The 24,457-nt window shown below is 35.5% G+C and overlaps 1 protein-coding gene across 2 annotated transcripts in view; it reads left to right on the forward strand.

The window, feature by feature from the left end:
• The window catches only part of CSMD3 (CUB and Sushi multiple domains 3), an 885,055-nt gene that overhangs the window by 96,797 nt on the left and 763,801 nt on the right, over positions 1-24,457 (forward strand). For both annotated transcript variants that reach the window (XM_024572155.3, XM_045181698.2), the window contains exon 3: positions 19,023-19,135. In XM_024572155.3, the coding sequence (XP_024427923.2) occupies positions 19,023-19,135 (113 nt within the window). The remainder of the gene's footprint in view (positions 1-19,022; positions 19,136-24,457) is intronic.

The following is a 24,457-nucleotide window of genomic DNA, read 5'->3' on the forward strand; positions in this document are numbered from 1 at the left end:
TCTAAGCTAGTTGGTAAAACAGATGTGAAAATTAGCTGACAGCCTGTCTGTTATTTCAGTGGTTTTCTGAATTTCAGTTTGACAAAGATGATATCTAAACATAACTATTTTTGCTGTCTTACAAAAAATTTCTCCTAGACGTAGATCAACTCTTATTCTTCAAGTTCAAAGTGCCAGATGTTACATATTTCACTTAGTCATAAATTGTTACCAATGTGTGTATATTTTACTTTAACTGTAGCTGTTTTTCAAACTTCTAATTCAAAATATTGTAAGCAGATAACCTATAAGAAGTAAAAGCTCTTACATTCTTGGCTGTGTTTCTCATTGGAATGGCAGTTAAAAATGCCTGAACTGTTCTTTCAAAGTACATGTCTATGCGAAGGTAAAGGTCACTAGAGTGATTACAGGTGTGGGTCTGTTTTTCCATTTTTTTCCCATGATACATTCAACACTTAGTATTTCTATTTTTTTCTTTTACACTCTTCATGTCTTTCAATATGCATCCAATTAAAAATATACAGTATGGCTGACTTATCTGACAGTGTTATTTTTATCATTTAATATTGCCAATATTAAAAAGCTGGGTGTTAATGAACATTTGAATGGTTTTACTTTGGAGGCAATGCTGTCTTGGACAATACCTAGGGGTGGAATTCTGTGTTACTGACTCAATATAGTAAATATATATATGTAAATATACATATAAAAATATGAAACTCCCAAAATGTTTTCCAAAATAGTTGCTCCATCTTGTATTCTACCATGTTACTACGAGAGTTCTCTGATTGTACCATGTCACTGTCAACACTTGAGGTTGTCAATCTTTATTGTGTTTTTACTTTGCATTTCACATTTCTGTGAATATTAAAAATATTAAGCATATTTTAAAAGTGCTATTAAAATTTATTGATACATCTTACAAGATGTGTGTTCAAATATTTTGCCTTCCTTTTAATTGGGTTGTTTGGTGTGTCTTAATATTGAAATATGTGTCTTGATGCAATGTTTATGCCATTTTTTGACAAATATATACATTGTATATGTTTTTCCCAAACTATGATTTGCTTTTTTCATTTTATTATGCTATCTTTTGATAAGCTTATGTTTTAAGTTTTGACAAAGTTTAATTAATATTTTATTCTGTTAGTGCTTTCTATGCAGTCTAATACATATCTGCTTATCCAAAGATGGAAAAGATAGTGCCTAGATTTCTTCCAAAGCTTTAGAATATTAGCCTTTATATTTAGGTTTATGGCTGGTTTTGAAGGTGTGCAAGAGTTTCGATTCATTTCATTTCATAAGGGTATTAGGATGGACTGTGTTTTAAGGAATTATAGCAATGACAACTCAAATTATAGGTCCAGTTAGCTGCTTCTGGGCACAACTATAAGTATGTATATTTTAAGTCATTTTACCATATTATCTCACCTATAAGTGGAACCTGATCAACAAAACAAACAAGCAAGCAAAATATAACCAGAGATATTAAAATTGAAAATTAAGACCAAACTGACCATGACCAGAGGGGTAGTGGGAAGGGATAGTAGGATAACTTTTTTTCTCTTGTTGCTTTTAAAATTACCTCTTTATCTTTAATTTTTGATGTGTCTTAGAATGGGCCTCTTTGCATCCATCTTGTTGGGGACTCTCTGTACTTCCTGGACTTGCATGTCTATTTCCTTCACCAGATTAGGGAAGTTTTCTTTCATTATTCTTTCAAATGGATTTCCAATTTCTTGCTCTTTCTATCTCCTTCTGGTGTGCCTATGAGGCAAATGTTGGACCTCTTAAAGTTGTCCCAGAGGCTGTTTATACTATCCTCATTTTTTAAATTCTTTTTGTTCTTGTTCTTTTTTTTTTTTTTTGCTTCCTTATGTTCCAAATCATTGATTGGATTCTTGGCTTCATCCACTCTACTGTTGATTCCCTGTAAATTGTTCTTCATTTCAATTAGTGTATCCTTCATTTCTTACTGTATCTTTTTTTTTTATGCTGTTGACATCCTCACTTAGTTCCTTGAGCATCCTTTTTAATTAGTGTTTTGAACTCATCTGATAGATTGCATACCTGCATTTTTTTAGTTCTTTTTCTGGAGTTTTGATCTGTTCTTTCATTTGGGCCATATTTCTTTGTATCCTCATTATGGCAGCCTCCCTGCTTTTTTCTATGTATTAGATAGAGCTTCTTTGACTCTGTGTCTTGGTAGTGTGACTTAATGTAGTAGGTATCCTACAGGACCCAGTGGCACAACCTCTCCTATCACCCACATTGGGTATTTACTTGAGGTGTACCCTTCAAGCTCATGTGGGCTGAGTACTCCCTCCTATTCTGGTTGAGATGTGATTGCTATATAGGTAATGGAAGGAATTTACCCAGGACAGATAGTGTCACGGACTGGCTGTGACCACTGACCACCAACCTCTGTCCCCCATGCAGTATCAGCTATGCAGGGGCAGGGTGCTGGTGTTCCAATGTGGTCTGTAGCTGTCCACTGGCTGTACAGGCTCTGGGGTTTCCTGTGTGGTACAGGGCAAGGTCAGCTCCCACCTGTGTTCTGCCTGGGGCCACCCTGCATGAGCTATAAAACAGTCTGAGATGGCTGCTAGTTGTTCTGGTCTTGGATATTCCCCAGCAAAGCCAAGCTGTGAATCTAGGCTGGCTGCTGGTAGTCCTGGGCCTGGTGCCACTTAGCAAGAGGAAAGAGGTTGGGGGCTCACTGAGGCTGACTGTTGCTTGTTTGAGAGGATTTAGGAAGTTGTGAAGCATGAGCCAAGACCAGCCATTCATATGGAAAAATCACTGCTTATAGCTTGGGTGGGCTGGTAAATTGGGTGGGACAGAATCTCCAAGGTGGGCAAATAGTATTAGCCAGGTTGATAGAGTTTCAGATATGGCACCTGCTTGCTGTCTCTGTGGCTCTGTGAGAGGAGGGTCTAATTTAGAAAAAGGACAATGGACTGCCCCCTTTCTATCTGGGAGAAAGCTGTCCCCCAACTCTCATCTTGATACCAAACACTTCAGTTTCTCCCTGTATCCCATTGGTACCTTTCAAGCTACTACCACGGTGCTGGCTCTCCAAGGGAGTGAGTCTGAGTAAGTCTCTGTGTGGGTTCTTCAAGAGGAACTGCTTGGGACTCCAGAAGTTTCTTCCATTAACTCAATCCCTACCGGTTTTTGCAGCCAAAAGTATGGGGGTCTTATCTTCCTGGCACTGGTACCCTGGGCTGGGGGTCCTGTTGTGGGGCTGGGACTCCTCATTCCCAAGATATCCCTCTTTAATTATATATACCACATGTGGGTGTGGGACCAGACCATTCCGTGTCTCCACCCCTCCTATCAGTTTGGATGGATGTGGTTTTTTTTTAATTCAGTAGTTGTCAGACTTCCATTCAACTTGATTTCTGATGGTTCTAAGTGATGGTTGTCCTATAGTTTAGTTTTAATTTTGATGTCGTTGTGTGAGGAGGCGGGCCATATGTTTACTTATGCTGCCATCTTCCCCTTTAGTTTTCTTACATTGTTATTGCCCATAGTCTATTTATACCTTCTTGGTCATAGTTATAACATATACTTCATTACTGTAGCTAAACTCTGTGCTTTATTTATCCTTTTATTGTTTTGGAATATTAATTGTTTCATGTTTGTTTTCTCACTACTGTGAAGGACAGATATAAAAGATGTAATAAGTTCTGCCATAATATCTTGTTTATTTTACAAATTTGCTGGATTTTTGACATTACCATGGAATTGACATGCCTAAGGGACATAATCATGGAACAGTAATTAGAATGAATAAACAACAGTCTGTAGCTTGAATTCCCACTTGTGTAATTGGTAGACCTTTTCTTCTTCAGAAAATGTTGGCAGTGTTCCCTTAACTGTACTTGAGCAGCCACTATGGTTCTCTTCTTACATAATTAATCTTGTCTCCTTTCTTTTCTCCGTCCCTCCCTCAATTTCCCATGTCACTTCCTAATACCCATGTTAAAATCTCTCCTCATTCTCATTGCTGCTCCTTTTACTGAAACACAGTAGTAAAAAACACAATTTTACCTCCTTTCTTGCAGGTAAAATTTTGTAGTAGAAAAAGGCTTTCCCACAACAATTATTAGAAAATACCTAAATGACTTGTTAGACCACAGAAGTAAATGGCCATAGAGTGTCCTTTGTGTCAGCTCACCCTAATGATTTAATTCTACTCCCATAGCCCCATTTCCATGCTGTCGGACGGGTTCGACTGAGAATGATATAACTCAACCTGATTTGCCATCTCTGAAGACAATCCCCTTTCAGAGTTAGAAACAGTCCCTGTATCTTGATTACACACAGTATATAATAAGATATTTCGGAAATGCAGAGGCTGTAAATTCCTGACCCACTGGCAGGGATGTTTTGTGTGTTTGTCTAAATTGCATATGTGACATTAATGATTGTTTACTCAATCAGAGAAACAATACCAGTTTTTTCTTATCTAACTATTATATTAATAACTTCCACATAATGACAATATGAATTTTGCTTACTGTTAGTTCACCTTGGTAATAAATAGCCTTGTATAGAATATATAGATTCCATACATCACAGGAATTAAGGGTAGAAATGAGTTTTTCTGTGGACAAGCTTTAAAAAGATGTGTTGTGGTTAGTACCCTCCTCTGCAACACTTTAATTTACTAAAGACTTGTATTGCTACGGGGCATGCAAGTGAATTAGGAAAAAAAAAAGCCAATTAAAATTTTGATGCACCGTAGGCAATTAAATGCTCCCCTCCTTATATATCATTCCTCACTTTGTAGCATTCAAATTAATTATTGGATAGATCTCAAGAATGAGCTTTTTAAACTTTTTGTCAACATAAAAGACTCTTTAAAATCTGAGTAATGCAAGGACTGAAAAGTACATACAATCACTTATTGTTTATACCAGGCAAGTTTCCAAAAGGCATTGAGGTGGGGTTTAAAACAGACTAAATTAAACCATTAAAGCCGGGATTAAAACATAAAGCAAAAGATGTCAACAAGCAATTTTAAACACTTTGTTTTATGATTAATATGTATTCAATCTTTTATAGGAAATCTATGAAACATTTACTTCCCTTACTCTGCTTTTGGTATCCCAAGAGCAAACTATACATGGTGTTGATAAATTACCTGGTAGAAATATTCCTTGTGCAAGTCACTTACTCTCCATAAACATTCATTTTCTCACTGGTACCCAGTGGCACAATCAAAGTGCCTGTTTGATTATCTCACAGAGAGTAACTTGACGTTCTCATAAATATAAATGTTTTAGCAAAAGAACACTTTGTATAGTAACCTCAAACTCTAAATAGCAATTTCAGATTGGATATTCCAGAATTAATTCCTTGTGATTTCTCTTAGATTTGTTAATATACGATATTTTAAGGAAAGCTACAGTTACTCGGTATCTGTTAAAAACTTACATTGTCTAATACCCACTCTATGTCATGCTATTTATATACACTTCTCATAACATCATTGCAGACATTGTTCCCAATACTCTTATTATACAGATGAAGAAGTTAAATTTCAGAAATATCAATAACTTATCCAAGGTCACAAAATTAGATTTCTGAAACAATGAAGCTTGAATCTTAATAGGTTAAAGCACCGCTAATTGGTTATATTTATTTACATTTCTCCATTTTGGGGAATGATGGATTAGAAAATTTACTTTAAATTAGACAAACTCAGAGTCAGATAACTTTTATTGACCACTTATTTTGTAAAGTCATTTTACTAAATATAAATTTAAAGTTCGATAACATTAAAGGCACATATTTATATGAGAATCCACTTTTTTAAAAAACACCTATTTGCTGTTATGACATGACATGCATCCAAAGGCATATATACAGTGTCATAAGTATAACTGTGTGGTGGGGGCAGGCATAAAGAGGGTAAAGGGGGATAAACGGTGATGGAAGGAGACTTGGCTTTGGGTGCCAAATGCACAATACAGTATACAGTTGCTATATTATAGAATTGTACACTTGAAACCTATAGAATTTCATTAACCAGTGTCACCCCAATAAATTCAATAAAATTTAAAAAAATAATTGTATAAAACAGAACTAACTATTCTTTCATAAATGTTTAGGTTTGACATTCTTATGATAACTAGAAGTTATTGAGTCCACACAAAAAGAACTACGTGTATCAACAACAATATACAATTTGGGCTAAAATTTGGGAAGACAAAAAGAAATTAAGTTTAGGGTTTCAAGAAACTTCAATAAAAATTTCTTATATAGTATTTCTCATTAAATATAGATTTAAAAACACTAATCTTGGAAAATAGAAAGGATTGTAAATTTGGACACATACCAAACATAAGGACTTTTATAAAATCAGTGACAAAATATTGTGTCAAAATACTGTTACCCTCAAACTATTTTAAAATCAACACATTATATTTGTATTATACCTTCCTTTAAAAATTCAAAATCAGGATAAAATTTCAGAATACTGTTTACAAAACGTGAAGCAAAAGTAGGTTTATAGTTGTGAGACCACAAATAGTATAGAGTTTAGTCCTATACTATTATTTAGTAATTGCTGTATTATTGTCCATACAAATAACTGTAAACCCACCATGTATATGACCTTCTGCTTGGTGGATAAGAGGACTGAAAATTCATAGGATCTGTAAACTCCTCACAGCAGCATCTAATATATTAACAGTATTTTTTCAATGTATAAAAAAATTACAGCAACTCCATGCATTCATTTTAAAAATAGTGTTTCCTAATTGTAAAATGTCAAACTACATCTAGGTGAGACAGGATTGTTGGAAAATACTCAACCAAGTAGAAAAATAGTGTTAATGGAACTGCTTTCTCACCAGGAATGTTAGTGTACTGGAACTAACTCACCATTTAATGTGTCAAATGTATTTTCACACGAACTACCTACATTCTCTTCACAATCTTGAAAAAATATTTTACATATGAAATATGTAACTATGAAACACACAACTTATTATTATATTAGCACGAACACCAATAGGCCTACCATGGAACAAGGAGAATGCAAATGTTTCCTCTCCATCCAATCCCTGCTGTTACTCTGACCTCTCACCAGTAACAAACATTCCTATAATATAACCATCATTTCCTTTAATTTTTCAAAACAATATAGTTTAATCATACACCATTATCAGTAGAAACACAAAGGTTAATTTTGCTTATTCATTGGTAAGTTTTATGAAATATGTATCACACTGTTACAGCTTTCTGGGACTCAGTTTTTTGACTCAACATAATGTTTGTAGGAGTCATCCGCAATGTGGCACATGCCTGTACATCCATTTTCATTCATTTTTATTCAATCTATGCATATACTATACTTCAATTATGAATACAATATTCATTGTCTGTTTTGTAAAAGGTAATCATTTCTACTTTTTTTCAGTTTTGCCTTCACAAAAATATAGCTATGAATAAACTTGCATATATTTTCCAGTAGAGAGTAAAAGAGAATCTATTAACTCTCAGATTAGAATAACTGATTCAGTGTATACAGAAATGCAGTTCAGATTTATTCAAATTTGTGTAATGCCAATTGTTTTCCAAGTGGTCATACCTGTTTACAATACCACCAACAATTTATGATGAATTATTATTTTTAAAATATTTTATTTCTTTTTAGAAAGAGGGGAAGGGTGGGAGAAAGAGAGGGAGAGAAACATCAATGTATGGTTGCCTCTCACACACAGCCTACTGGGGACCTGGCTCACAACTGGGCATGTGCCCTGACTGGGAATCAAACCAGCAATGCTTTGGCGCACAGGCTGGTGCTCAGTCCACTGAGCCACACCAGCCAGAGCTATGGTGAATTATTTTTAATGTATAGTAACTTTTTGACAATCCACTGGGTGTAAAATGGTCTCATGGTTCAAATTTGTATTTTTCTAATTGCAATGAAGTTGAGCTTCTTTCCTTAGACCTTTACCATAAAAAGTTGAAAAAATTCTACTTGTTTAAAAATATTTTGTACATTAACTTGTAAGTTAAAAATAGAAAAAACAAACCCATTACATATTAATATAAAAAACATAGCTTCATTAAAATAATTATATTTGCAAAACAAAAAATAAGGGGAAGTTTGGCACCTAAAAATAATTTTGCAAATATCTTTAATGTATGCCTTTATAAAACCATGTCTGCTCCGGCAGTACATCTGTGGGAAGACATTATTTTGATTTGAAATATGTGATAATCTAACTTTACAGAGATATGCATTTGGAAAGGAGAGATTATTTAAATGACTCTCTTAGAAAATTGTAGATATTCTTCTTTGCTGCCATATCAAAATTTGACTAGCAGAAATTTCTTAAAGGTTAGTAGTAGGGCAGAATCTGAAACCAGGTCAAAGGACTTCTCATACTGTTACATTAAAATCCACTGGTCGCTGTTGCACTTTATTTTTTTATAATTGGTGATTTAGTTTATTTATTTATTGTTTTATTGTTTTTAATTGAATTTATTGGGATGACATTGGTTAATAAAATTATATAGGTCTCCGGTATACAATTCTACAAATCATCTATATATTGTACTGTGTGTTCACTACTCCAACTCAACTCCCCTTCCATCACCATTTATTTCCCCTATTCCAATTTTTACTCCCCCTCCCCCCTGGTTATTACCATGTTGTTGTCTGTGTTTAGTTTTTTTTTTTTTTTTTGCTTAATGCCATTACTATTTTTACTCAGCACCGCAACATCCATCCCCTCCCCTCTGACAGCTGTTAGTCTGTATTCTATTTATGAGTCTATTCTAAAGGGCCTTCTTTAAGAAAAACAATAAGGAGAAGAAGGAAGAGAAGAAGGAGAAAAAGGAATAGAAGAGGAGGAGGAGGAGGAGGAAGGGGAGGAGGAAGAAAACCGAGGAACATAGTTAAAAGAATAAAATGGCAATAAATGTGTACCTATCAATAATCACTTTAAATGTAAATAGTTTAAATGCTTTAATCAGAAGACATAGTGTAGTTGAATGGATCAGAAAACAAGAAATATATCTATACTGTCTATAAGAGACCCACCTCAGAACAAAAGCTACACACAGTCTAAAAATAAAGGAATGGACAAAGACATTTTATACACATGGAAATAAAAATAAAGCTGTGGTAGCAATACTTATATCTGACAAAATAGACCTTAAAACAAAGGCTATAGTAACAGATGAAGAAGTTGATTACATAATGATAAAGGGAGCAATCCAACAAGAAGGTATAACTTTTGCAAAAATGTATTCACTCAACATAGGAGTACCAAAATATGTAAAGCAGATCTTGATTGACATAAAGGGAGGGATCGACAGTAATATTGTCATAGTAGGGTATTTGAACCCTCTATTGACTTCAATGGGTAGATCTAGTGGAAAGAAAATCAACAAGGAAACATCAGCCTTAAATGACACACTAGATAAGATGGATTTAATTGATTTTTTTTCAGAGCATTTTACAGCAAAGCAGAATATTCAATATTTTTGCATTTTTGTATATTTATTTTTAAGTATATTTTATTTATTATATTATTACAGTTGTCCCATTTTTTCTCCCCTCTACTCCCCTCTGCCCTGCACCCCTCTCCCACCAGCATCCCCCCCCTTAGTTCATGTCCATGGGTTGTACATATAATTACTTTGGCTTCTCCATTTCCTATACTATTCTTAACCTCCCCCTTATCTATTTTGTACCTACAATTTATGCTTCTTATTCCCTGTACCTTTTCCTCCATCCGCACTGATAACCCTCCATGTGATCCCCATTTCTGTGATTCTGTTCCTGTTCTAGTTGTTTACCTAGTTTGTTTGTTTAGATTCAGTTGTTGATAGTTGTTGCGAGTTTGTTGTTGTCATACTGTTCACATTTTTGATCATCTTCTTTTTCTTAGATAAGTCCCTTTAACATTTCATATATAAGGGCTTGGTGGTGATGAACTCCTTTAATTTGACCTTATCTGGGAAGCACTTTATCTGCCCTTCCATTCCAAATGATAGCTTTGCTGGATAGAGCAATCTTGAATGTAGGTCCTTGACTTTCATGACTTTGAATACTTCTCTCCCACACCTTCTTGCCTGGAAGGTCTCTTTTGAGAAATCAGCTGATAGCCTTATAGGCACTCCTTTGTAGGTAACTCTCTCCTTTCCTCTTGCTGCTTTTAAGATTCTCTCTTTATCTTTAATCTTGGGTAACTTAATGGTGATGTGCACTCAACTGATTGTCTTACAGGAACTCCTTTGTAGGTAACTGTCTGGACCACACGTTAGGACACAAAAGAAGTTTCAATAAATTTAACAGGGTTGAAATCATATCAAGCATATTCTCTGACCATAATGGTAGGAAACTAGAGATCAATTACCAAAAAAACAAAGGAAAACAAACAAAAGCAACAACAGCTGAGAAACACACACAAAGACATGGAGGCTAAATAGTATATCACCAAACAAGGAATGGGTTAACACTGAGATCAAGGGAGAAATCAAAAGATACCTTGAAACAAATGAAACTGAGAGTACAACAACCCAAAATCTATGGGACACAATGAAAGCAATTCATAGCAGTACAGGCCTACCTCAAGAAACAAGGAAAATCTCAAATAATCTAAGTTTATACTTAAAGGAACTTGAAAGAGAACAACAAACAAAGCTTAAAGTACCATAAGTAGAAGGAAAAACATAATAAAGATCACCACAGAAATAAACAAAATAGAGTCACAAAAATATAAAATATCAATGAAACCAAGATCTGGTTCTTTGAAAAGATAAATAAGATTGACAAACATTTACCAGACTCATCAAGAAAAAAAAGAGACTGAGAGAGAGGGAGGACCCAAATAAATATAATCATAAATGAAAGAGGAGAAGTAACAACTGACACCAAAGAAATACTTGTATTTTTCTGGATAAAGAATAATCATGTTGGGCTCATGTTGAAAATAAAACGTTTGATCTGGTGTGTCAAGTTTTAAAAGCCATGTAAGTGGTAACAACAAGTGGGCATCTGGATAAACAAATCTGGAGCTGAGGGGAGGAAGAAGAGCAGTTAAAACCATGGCTTTAGATGAGAACACAGTGAGGCAGAAAAGATGTTGTCTGAGGACCGAGGTGTTGGCACTTCAGACATGGAGACTAGGGAGGTCAGGCTGCAGCAGCAGAGGGGGATGTAAAAGGCAGAGGCCAAGGAGGTAAGATGAAACTAAGAGAGAAAGGAATCTTAGGACCAAAGTGAAGAAAGTCAAAAGAGGTACAATGACATGAAACATTTTAGTCGTTTTATCTTGACAATGTACAGAATGATTTCTTAAAATGCTTTACATGCAGTAAAACATTTCATAACAGTATGAGAACTAATTCATGATTTAATTTTAGCTAGTCCAATTTAAAATGTTTGGACCTGAAATATGATTATTTTAAAGTACTAGATTAATGGTCTGAGGGATTTTGCACTTGATGTTAAAAATTTTCATTTGATAACACTAAATTAGTTCATAAATCATGTCCAAATCCACTAATTAATTAGGTAGAGAAATGACTGTACATATGCTCTATGTCATTGCATTCTCATATTAATTATGCTCCATGATGTATTCCAAAGAAGAAAGATTATAATTTTATTCAACCTAAAATGACTACAAGGTGCTATGTATTCATAAGTTGTGTGTGTCTGTACCACGAGAAGTTTTCAAGGTGCCATGTCATTTGCCAGTTGTGAGTTTTATAGGTAGATAGATATAGATAATAATATCAAAGTGCAGTTGTGAAAAAGTATTAAAAAGTGGTGTCAGACATAGTGGGTGTAATTAATGGTTATGTGCCTCTTGCAAGAGTAGTCATATTCTCAAATGCTTCTATCCATTAGCTTTGAAATTACAAAGTTGACTTAAACAGAACCAAAACTATTCTGAAAAAGTCATCACTTTCCTAAATTTTAGAATGTCTAAGTTAAATTGTATAGTTCCTTTATCAGAACATCTTCAATCACTACCACCTTAAAGCTATATTGAAAACTCGGCAATTACAGTGTTCTATTTCATGTACCATATAATACTATTTCTTACTACATTTTTTACGTGTGTAAATCCATAAAATTGGAGAGTGCACAGAATCTCAAAACCTTCTTTATAATAATTTAAATTGATTCAATTTAATAGTCATTTTCATCACTGGATCATATGACAAAGAATATAGACCACACACACACACACACACACACACACACACACACAGAGGAGTCACAACACTATCCACATATTATTATCCTATCATCAGTCCCTACATTATCTAAGGAGGGACATTGAGTGTGCAGTCATTTTTCTTTTTGGAGCAAACTCTTTAATGTCTGAAAAAAATAGACGAACAAAATTCCATACTTCTAATATACATGTTTCAAATATATAAATAAATAATATTAATCATAAATTTTGCTAAATCTGACAGATCATGAATATTGCCTTTCTGGGAATTAGAAAGAGCCAATATTTTCTTTTTTAAGAATTAACTGTGTCTTTCTTTTTTTTCTTTTTTTTTAATTGTTGTTCAAGGACAGTTGTTTCCATTTTTCCCCCTCCACTCCCCATGCTCCAGTTGTCCCCACCTCCCACCCTTGATCCTACCCCCTTTGGCTTTCTCCATGTGTCCTTTATTCAGGTTCCTTGACAACACTTCCCTGATGTTCCCCTATTATCCCTCTTCCCCTCCGCTCTGGAAATATGAGCAAAATGAAAAGGGAACGAACTGTATGGGAAAATATATTTGCAAATGATACCTTGGACAAGAGTTTGATCTCCAAAATATATAAAGAACTCATACAATTCCTGTCCAGGAAGACAAACAATACAATTTAAAAATAGGCAAAGGACCTGAACACACACTTCTCTAAGGAGGACAACCAGAGGGCCCAGAGACATATGAAAGGATGTTCAGCATCACTAGTCATCAGAGAAGTACAAATTAAAACCACAATGAGATATCACCTCACACCTGTCAGAATGGCCATCATTAATAAATCAACAAACAAGTGTTGGAGAGGATGCAGAGAAAAGGGAACCCTAGTGCACTGTTGGTAGGAATGCAGACTGATGCAGCCACTGTGGAAACAGTATGGAATTTCCTCAGAAAACTAAAAATGGAACTGCCTTTACCTGGCAATTCCACTGCTGGGATTATACCTTAAGAGCCCTGAAACACCAATCCAAAAGAAACTATGCACCCCAATGTTCATAGCAGCACAATTTACAATAGCCAAGTGCTGGAAGCAAGCTAAGTGCCCATCAGTAAATAAATGAATCAAAAATCTATGGTATGTTTACGCAATGGAATACCATGCAACAGAAAGAAAGAAGGAGCTCCTACCCTACGTGGCAACATGGTTGGAACTAAAGAGCATTATGCTAAGTGAAATAAGCCAGGTGGTGAGGGACAAATACCCTATGATCTCACTTATAAGTGGAACCCAATCAACAAAACAAACAAGCAAGCAGAATACAACCAGAGACATTGAAATTAAGAACAGACTGGCAGTAACAAAAACAGCCATTAATTTTGAGTTAAATTCTCATTGATGTGTATTGCATAAATGGCTCAAAAAATAATTGTCAGTATGGAAGAATGCAAAGCATACATTTGTAAAGTCATGATTTTTTCCTTAATGAATGTCAGGATTTTGGGAACTTGTGGGGCATCAGTTGACTCACTTTCTGGAATTGAATTCCTAAGAATCCCGTTCTCATCTGGTCTCTTCCTCCCTCCCTCTCTCACCCTCTCCCTCCTTCTCCTCCTCTTCCTAATTGAGAAGCTTTACCAATGACTGGAATGTAATAATGCTCTCATCTCTTTCTTTGTCATTGTTTTGCTTTAAATTTACTGTAAGCAAATAACATATAATCAACCTTTACTAATTTAAATCCAAAATAATCAAAAGTTCTAGGAATGCTAAATTGGAGGAAAGAAAAAATGTAGAAGAGCATATATTTGAAAAACTACTTGGATTATTTATTCAAATAATCCAAGTTTATTATAAGTATCAATGATTGGGTACTACAGGAAGAAAATTCTAATAGGTGTGTAAAAGAACTTTCTAATTCTCACATTTTTCATTGGGAGGGGACAACAATAGTAACAAATACTTTTGTAATGCTTTATAAATGCCATTACTCCAAGTGGCATGCTCCTATTAACTTATTTAAAAACTGACAAAAACTTAAAGGATAGGTTATAAATATGTTCATTTACATTTTGACAGTTAAAAAACAGAATGGGAGGGAAGTGATCTGCCCAACACCACAAAATAGTAAATGACAACATTGAGATTTACTCCAGGTATTTCACTCAAGAGTTATCACTTAGTATGTTTATTCCACTTAGATGAGCCCTGGGTAGGTTCATTATGCAATTATGGTACAAAAAATATTCAGCATGTGCTAGACACTGTGTTACATTTTTACAAGCAATATCCCATTTAATCCCCATAATATTACTATGGGATAATTTCTAGTATTAAACTCATTTTTTTGGATATAGCAGTAAACCCAATATCAAAGTGATGATAAGCAGTAGAATTATATGTTCTAGAATCCAAGCTCATAGTCAATAACTTCAACTGCTTCTTAGAAACCCCAGACTTTGGAAATAATATGTTCATTAATAATTGCAGGTGTTTAAGCAATCTGAGGACACTTTTAAATAGGTTTAATTGTCTGACATTGATTAATTGTCCAACATACCATTCCTGTACTTCAAGTTTTCTCAGTGCCTCAATGAGACTGCCTTTGGGATTATAATCATCTATAGCTTTAAAGATAAATGAATCAATGAATTTAATAAAAACTAAGATTATGAAGAAGGGACAATATTTGCAGCAGAGAGAGAAGAAATTGAAAAGGGTGGGTTTTGAAGAAAATTTCTAGTTATATTTCTGTGGTTACCATAAAAATATTGATCTTTAATATGAAATTCCACATCACTGGGAAAAACACATCACTGAGTTTTATATACAGTTTCCGGCACAAATAATGCCCCTTTTTTATTACAAAATCTTTTACTACAAACTCATAAACATGTAATTCTGTAACATAACAATATCACAGTTAAGCACACCATATGACATTTTAGGTGAAATGTTCAAATTAAAAGTATAAATTATTACGCCCATATTATTACCCTACCAACCACACTCAAGCAGGCGTTACTTCTGCTGAAACCTCTATGGACTGACTCTAGATACAATGAGGTAAGGATATTGTCAGCTGTTTTCTTTATTGGGTAGAGATTTCTTACATTTGCCCATTCCTTGGGGTTCATACAAAAAAGAAAAAAAAATACAGAACTTACAGCAGAAAAAGACTTAAGATTCTGAATTTAAGCCTGGGCCATTAAGTATTACAGAAAACCTGCACTAACTTTCAGGAAATAAGGAATTTGTAGAAATTATGGAAAAGCACCTGTGATGAGTTCAATTGTTTGTAGCACCAAAACAATTACATAAATAAGAATTTTGGTAATGTGGTAGAAAAACTTCACCTTTAACACACACTGCAGCCCATGCAACCACGGGCCAAGGCATCACGATGCTGACACTTTTAATTTACATTCCAAATATGTTAAAACTGTGTTCTTTGGCAAAATCTACCAGAGAAACCAGTGACAATTAGAGATATTCTGGGAAGTGTAGTTCTAAGATTTAAAAGCATGTAATACAATGGAAAGAATAGACAACAGTGGCAGTGGATTCTGGTTGCTTACCTGTTCATCTATATGTTATTATGATCATAGTTATATCCATATTTACCCCAATCCCAACCCATATGTGTATCAGCATGTATTTAATTTCCAATTCTAGAGCTACACCTAGCACATGGTCCTAACATTATGCATTTGCCTTGCTCACACAGGATGCCTTCTTCAGGAATTTTGTATTTGATAGCAGCCTCAGGTCATTTACTCTCAGCAAACGACATAATTATTCAAATATTGCCACAGCCATCTTTTCCTTTAATAGTACAATTACTGCCATCTTCACATAACCATGAATTATTTGCTGTGCTTCATGTACCCAGATATCAATAGGGTATGCTTGATTTATTCTCACTGAACAGTCATTACTTTAAATATCTACTTGTTCCTGCGGTTTTCTCATTCGTTTTGAAATTAAATAGGTTAATAGTTTGTTTCAGCAGAGAATTCCCTGTGTGTCACCTGCTTCATTTTTAAGAACTGTATAACCAAAGTGAAACTGTAAGGTAATTCATATCCAAAAATCTTACTGTATGTCATGATAAATCGCTGTGAAAATGTTTTGGTGTTGTAGGCACAATTTATCTCAGCCATAGCATGCCAGATTTGGATGGAAGGGCATGGGATTTTGAATCATATCACTAATGAAATTGATTTTTAGTGGCTATTTTTTAGGTTCCAGAAAATACACTAGGTAATTCCACATGAATTCTATTACTTAATAATCACCAAGTTTTGAGAGTTGGGTAATGTTACCACTTTTATTTTTAAGAAAAGCCCCTCTCTCTCCTTCACTCTGTTTCACCATTCCCCCTGTCTATTTTTCCCCAATCTCATTATAAGCAGTAATATGTTACAGACTTTTTTTAAATTGAATTTATTGGCATGGCATGGTTAATAAAATTATACAGGTTTCAAGTATGTAACTTTACAACACATCATCTGTATAATTGCATTTCACATTCACCACCCAAAGTTAAGTCTCCTTCTGTCACCATACTCATACTTTTATAATTTAAGAGATAAAGCTCTAAACCATTGATCAAAATGGAAATGACAAAGGAATTTAGAAAACAGTTTGAATAGGTCTCTTGTGGGATGTAGCTTATACAGGAAAAAAAAATTAAAGCTCTAAATGTTTTTATATTCTAGAGAAACTGCTACATAAGTGCATACCTGTGAACTTTTACAAAGATGTTGATGAAAACACAGTGGGCAAATTCTAAACGACCCCAATGTCCACCAACAGTAGAATGAATCAATGAAGTATGTGTGTCTATTACAATGTCTTCCCATACAGCAGTGGTTCTCAGAATGTGATCCGTGGATCCTTGAAGGTCCTGAGGCATTTTTAGGGGTTCCACTAGATCAGAACTATTTCCATAATAAAATTGAGTCATTATTCACCTGCTTCACTGTGCTGACCTTAGTTCTCATGGTACAAAAGTAATGGTGGGTAAAGCAGCTGGTGCCTTAAAGAATCTCAATTAGTCATCTCAAACTGTACCAGTATTCACTAGTCACTGAATTCTTTATTATATCATACCTACAATGCAAAACAAAGAAAAAAGGAAAAAAAAGTGAAGAAACCCAGTTGTACTAAAAAATGTTTATGTTGAAGCTATAAATAATTATTTCATTAATATCAACCCACTAGTGCCCTTGTTTTTAATGACTTTTGTGTCCAAATAAAAAGTATGCAAAAGCCCCTTCTTGTTCCTGTGAAAATATGATGGCTGTCTCAATGAAAAACAGTTACCCGCTTGAACTGTCAGCTGAGCTGGCCACCTTTTTGATGAAACAAACTTTTTACTTAATGTGGTTACTTTTAACCACATAAATTATGGTTAGTTGCACTTGCCTATTTGGTACATATTTTCTAAAAAAAAAAAAAAATTAACTTGACTTGTTCCTTCCAGGAAAACAACTGACATGACTTGTCGTCAATAACAAAGTCTGAGTTTCCAAGTAAAATTAACTTACTGTGGTTGGCTATTTGAAAAGGAAATAATAAATGCACACTTCAAATTTTCTCAGCTTCAATTTAAGTAGGGTGAGCATTGCAAGATCTAGTATGCAAAATCCCTTTGGGGTTCTCAGTAATGTTTTAGAATATAAGCAGACCTAAGACAAGGTTGAGAACTACTGCTATATAGCAATAAAAATATATGCTCATTTCAGTATAGATTGATCCCACACATAGAATGTTGGTAAAAAAATAGCAATTATGTAAAAATATAATTCTATTGCATACAAATTTTACACAATAATTAAAATGAGAAAAATAAAAAAGGCAATTCATAGAAATAAAAATTTATGTATTCTCATTTATTTTAGAAAAAAATATCTCATGAATATGCTTTTTTAATTTTGTTTTTTCTTTTAGGACTTGGAAAGTTTCGATTATAAATTACCATAAAATATTTTATTTATTTATTTTCAGAGAGGGGCAAGGGAGGGAGAGAGAGAGGGGAGAAACATTGTTGGTTGTCTCAAGCACACCCCAAACTTGGAAACTGGCCCACGACCCAGGCATGTGCCATGACTGGGAATTGAACTGGCGACCTTTTGGTTTGCAGGCTGGTGCTCAATCTGAGCACACAAGCTAGGACCTATAAATTACCTAATTCTATAAAATTGCTTGTAATTATGTGCAACAAATTATTAGCCAAATAAGTGATAATTTATGGGTACAATGTCAAATATTTGCTCTGTAAACATAAACAATATTAAACAAAAAGTAATTACATATAACAGAACTTACTAGATAAACTGATAAAACAAAATTACTCTTCATTTTTAAAACATGAAAATAAGATTTCATGTTTAGGTCACATCTCTTCAGTATTAAATTTCACTAAATACTTCCCACTCTTTATAAATATTTCTAACAATTAGGAAAATAATTTACTTGACAAAATTGTAAATGTTTAGTTGTAAAAATCAGGAGTATGTACAAAGACATATTCTCACAATTCTTTTCCCAAAGTTTGAATTAATATTTTCACATAGGGGATGAATATGATCGCTATAATATGTAGTAATTTACATAAATAGTAAATTAATATATTTATATATATTTACAGTAATCACTTTTGATCAGTGAGTTCTAATCAACATGTCATAAATTCATGCATATGTGTATAAATGTATATGCACAACTTATACAAAGCTTGGGGAGATGACAAAATTACTTTAATGCTCTTTAAACCCTATTAGGTAAAATGTCTATTATTCTAACAATTAATTCCTTTTTGTTTTAGGTTAACGGGATTCCACCTGCCTCCACCAGTGACAAGTACCAAGTCTGTGTTCTCACTACGTTTGACCAGTGATTTTGCAGTTAGTGCTCATGGCTTTAAAGTGTATTATGAAGGTAAGTGATGGTGGTATAAAAGGACCACGGCCTAGTGTGCTATAGTCAAACCAAAATTCTCCAGGGTGGAAATGGAGGAATCATCTGGGAGAAAGATACAGTTCTTCCTGTTATCTCAAATCCTGTCCCCAAATTCACTTTGTTATTCATCATTAATATATGCCTATATTAAAATGCTAGAATTAATTGGTTCTTGTGTTCCATAGCAGCGCACCTAGACATAGAAAAGTCTTTCCCTTAAGTCTTAGGAGATGAGACCAAGAAATCACTAAAGGGTTAGACATTAACAAAAGGGAACAAAAGGTGAGAGAAACAGGAAACTAGGCCTGATTAGAGAATCAGGCGCCACGGTCTCCACCCTGTCCCCCCCTGTGCTTTGCTTGTCTGCCAGAAAACAAACTAGTAATCTGTCTTCTCTGCAGGTTAGAGTCAACAGTTAAAGGCCACTAAGATACAAGAGTTAACATCTTCCATTGTAAACTAACCTTTCCAGACCTACAGATCTATAATACCTTAATAACAAAATGGAAATTTAAAAAGGTCTTGATAGGGAAGGGTTATTTTTTTTTTGTTTTTGTTTAAGATTTTATTCCTTTATTTTTAGAGGGAGGGGAAGGGTAAGAGAAAGAGAGGGAGAAAAAGTTTATGTGTGAGAGAAACACAACCAGGGGCCTGGTCTGCAACCCTGGCATATGCCCTGGCTGGGAATCCAACCAATGACCTTTTGGTTTGCAAGATGACGTTCAACCTGCCGAGCCACACCAGTCAGGGCAATACTGACGGTTTTCATCTAGAAGTTTGTTACAAATTCATTTGACATCAAAACATGACTTGAACAGATTGGAGGCCATTTATAATCTGTATTTATCCTACATAGTGAGGGAATTTATGTGCCACTACAGAAATATTGTTTGATAATGAGGTGTTACCCCAGGCTCTGTTGAGGGTATTAAAACTCTAGAATCTGCATGTTTTTCTTTTTAAAATGTCAGAAAATTCTAATGCAAAATAATCTATTCCTGAGGCTTTCAGATAGAGGTCATGGACTTGTAATTTTTTTCTGTAATTTGACAATAAAATTCTCACCTAGTTTAGGTAACAGCCCCTGCCTTACCCACCTCTAGGACTCTATCAACCAAATCTTAATATTGTCATAAGAGGTACACAAACGTAGTAGCGGGGGTGGTTATTTTCTACAGCACATGATAATTTAAAATATGGTATGTTAAAGAGCACACTAGAGAACAATCACATAGGAAATACAATTTCTTTAGAATAAAGGTTAACAGTTTGCTTGTGGGAAAAGTTTCTAACTAAACATTTCAGCTAGTGCTACCCTTCTCACTAGGAAATAAAAGTGCCCTCTAGCAAACAATTTGGTAAAAATCTTTTCTCTTTTTCACATCTTAAACAATGCCACATTACAACAGTGGTGATCACTATTTGCCGCCTCATACATCTCTGAACTGCCTTGTCTAGCGAGGGAGGATGCATTCCAACACTTATTTTCCTCCATTTTGAGAGTAATCATCATTATTTTAAAGGTGTTTTTGCAACAGTTGAATGTTTTTATCTTGGCAACTTAATCCCTAGTTTAAAACACGGAGATTTCATTTTAAGTAATGTAATTTTGGCAACATTGAAGGAGTTAGTAATACAATAAGTTTCTACTAAAGGCTCCTTGATAGAAAAACCTGTCTCTGTGCATCAACATACAAAGATATTTTAGGTTTGTTGGTTCTTGCAGTAAGTACTAAGTATGCTGAAAATGTAGCAACTTGGAAGATGAATTATGATGTTGCTGTGTTTTCTGGTGTTACTGTCAAGTTTTATAAAATATACTAAAAAATATTTTCTAAGCTCCCTATTGTTTCTGTATGTGCAACATTAAATTTCTGCCAGACTTTTCTGCTTCAGTGAAATGGACTCATATATCTTCAAGACATTTAAATGCATGTGTGGGAGTTCCTGACTTAAAATATAAGGTGCTAGGCATCCAGGTAGTATTAAGGGAATGGCTACCATGCTGCAGAAATCTCCAGGTATTGATTTGTGATGGCTATCCTTTACTGTGTATATTAGTTTTATATTGCTACCAAAACAAATGACCACAAATTTAGCATCTTAAAACAACAGAAATGTATTATCTCATATTCTCTGCTCTGGGTCACAAAGGCTGAAATAAAAATGTCAGCATCTTGGGCTCTTGTCAGAAGATTCTGGAAAGTCTACTGCTCATAGCTCCTACAGGCCTCGCTCTTCCTTATATTCCCTTCCTGGGGCCCCATCTCTGAGAGCCATCAACTGGAGCACTGAGTCCCTCTCGTACCTGGAATCTCTCAGCCTTCATGTCCTGACACATCTCTCTACCATCTTCTTTCCCTCCGCATATGTGACTTCAGCTGGAGATACTTCTCAGCTTTTAAAGGTCTATATGATTGCCTCCATTTCTCCCATCCTGGGCAATCAAGGCTAATCTCTCTCTGTTAAAATCCTGAAACTTAGTTATATCTGCAAAATCTTTTTTTGCCATGTAGCATGACATATTCATAGATTCCTTATGAGGTTTTTTAGGGGGCAAGTGATGGGCTTCATGTATCCCATTCGGATATTATTTCAAAGCAGGTTGTTACAATTTTGTTACTGTTTTTATTATGTAACTTTACACTATGTTACACTTTTTTTTTTAAAGTGCCTTGGCACATGACCAACAATTAGTGTTGAGGGAAACAGGTTTTCATTAACAGGGTTCCAACCTCGGTGGGGCTGAGAGCACTCCTGCTGGGAGCCCTGTTCTCCCATGAGACCCAGCACTTCCCTTGCTTCCCACCAGGCTATCAGCCAAAACCATGCCCTGAAGTTCCTTATAACCTTATCTGTTCTTAAGCCAGCTGCACGAATGGATCTCTGTCTGCTCTGAAATGTGCATTCATGGGTTTCAGAGTCTCCAACTTCTCGCAGCAGCTCTCCCCTTGAGGATATGGGGTATGTTGTTCTCAGTCTCCATGTAGTGGTCCAGGGAAACACATGCCCTGTTACACTGGATCCCAGTGGAGTCCAGGAAGCCACATGTCCCAAGGGAGTGGCTTCTCCATATGTCCTTCAGAGAAGCACATGTCTGCAGCTCAACATTCCCAGTCACAGTTCAGCTTCAAGCATCTCCTATGAATCCGTGCTTTGTCAGGAAGGTCCCCACACAGTCCCATCAGTTATGCTGCTGTCTTCTCCTTCTTACTCCAGACCTCATGGCACACTCTTACTCAAAACCATGTGGCTTCCCCCTTACACACCAGACCTCATAGACAACTCCCATTTGCACCCTTTCAGACTGCTTGGCTACTTCTTCCCCAGAGAAGCAGAAGTAACTCCTCTATCTCTACAGACCCCATGGCTTCTTCTTCCTTCTCTCTCAGCCTGCCCTTATTATAAATAGTCATCCTGGAACTTCCTATGTAACTGCATATCTGGTCCCTCCTATGATGTGCCATTTTTGCCAGTTTCCCCTATATCTTTTACCTTCATTTGGCTGCCATCTTTAGTCAGGGCAAGAGTTCCCAGTGGCTTCTGGGGTGGGCATCTGCCTCCCCTGGCTATGTCACCAGTTACTATATACTCTTAAAGTCATGTACACCTTTCGACCTAGGCAGCAGTCCCCTACCCTTCAAGAAAGGTACGGCTATTAACTTGTCATTGTTGTGCATCTACTTTTCCCTTCCTCTAACCACAGGTTTTGTCCTATTTTCAGGGGACCCTTGCTCTGAATCCCATCACAAAACATTTTGATTCTTCCACAATTCATAGCTTTTTGACAAGTCATTTTTGGAAATCAAATAGTTCAGGGATGTTTTGAATAAACAAATGCTCTTTTGTAGATATTTTCTCAAAACACCTAATAAATAAGCATCTACATCTGTAGCTATATTATCAGTATATCCTGGAACCAAAGTAAGAAGATTTGCTTGTTCCCACAATCCACTTAATTTGTTGTTTTAAAATGTGAATATTTTCATCATTTATATTTCTGTTTTGTATGATAGTTCTGATCACCACTTTTTATGGCTGCTTGAAGCCAGTTTAAACCAACTGTCATATGTTAGGGTGACCCGGGATGCGGGCTGTGAAAGAATTCACAAAGAAGACAATGCAGAGAGCAAAGTTTTATTTTTTGCTTTCCCAGGAGAGGAAAAGGGCTAGGTGCGGAGAAATGCACCAGCCTTGAGGTGTAGGGACTGTATGTTTTTATTGGATTAAAAAGGGGGAGGAATTTGCAGCTGGGTAATCAAGGCAATTAGCTGTAAATCTGGAGGTTTCAGGCTGATAGTGCAGGCTTCAGTTTGTTTCACTGTTATCTTTAGGTTCGGAGTCTGTTAGTCCCACTGTTGTATATCCTGTTTGTGTATGTTTTAACACACCTGCACCAGGAATGCTTTTAGTAATCTTCCCAGTCCTGAGAATGGAGGCTCAGAGATACAACAGTTCACTATGCCTGGAAGACTTAAGGAGAGAGAGAGAGAGCTAGCACTGGTAAAGAGGGCCTGAAAGGGGCTTTTTTTTCTTTCATTATATAGTCTTCAAATTTCCTTCTAAGTAGCGACTTCACTAGAGACCACAAGTCTGCACAACAGCCAAGTGAGATATATCATTTTTCTTCCTCTAAACTATTGACGAGTCCAAGAAGCAGCCCACCACCACTCCGAGGTCTTCAGTCCTCCTCAAATAAGCTGCAGGTTCACTTACACTTCTCTTTTTCCTGAAAGTTAAAGCGACATTCAATGTCAAATTCCTACTGAACAAAACTTGTGCCGTTGTTTCACGGTCCTGACAAGCCTCAGGAAAAAGAACTAAATTTTACTATATCTTGGTGATAGGTGTGTGTGAAGAGCTGGAATCAGTGCTATCACGGTGTAAGTTTTCAGGCAGCTGGCCTGCGCAAGCCAGCATCTTTCTTTATTTGCCATGTCACTGCTCTGATTTCTAGTGGACTGTTTCTTTTTACAACAAGGATTTGGAAGAGGACGATGAACTTTCTTTCTGTGGTACATCACCTTACGTAGTTTATCTGGGCTGTCCACAGCTTATCCAACTATTCTATTTATGCAAGTAACCAGCTGTTTTATAGATTCCTTCACCTCTGTCACGTTCTTATTCCTGAAATTAAAGATCTTTTTTTTTCTAGGAAGATCAATAGAATGATCCTCAATATTATTACAAAAGTTGCATTTTTTAACATTGTAGGTTTCATATGTCTTAATCTCTTGAATACTAGCCCAGCCCTGACCATTCAAATGCAGCTGCCTGCAATTTATTTTAATAGAAATAGAC

The sequence above is a fragment of the Desmodus rotundus genome, chromosome 8, assembly GCF_022682495.2.
Source record: "Desmodus rotundus isolate HL8 chromosome 8, HLdesRot8A.1, whole genome shotgun sequence".
NCBI classification, from domain to species: Eukaryota; Metazoa; Chordata; class Mammalia; order Chiroptera; family Phyllostomidae; genus Desmodus; species Desmodus rotundus.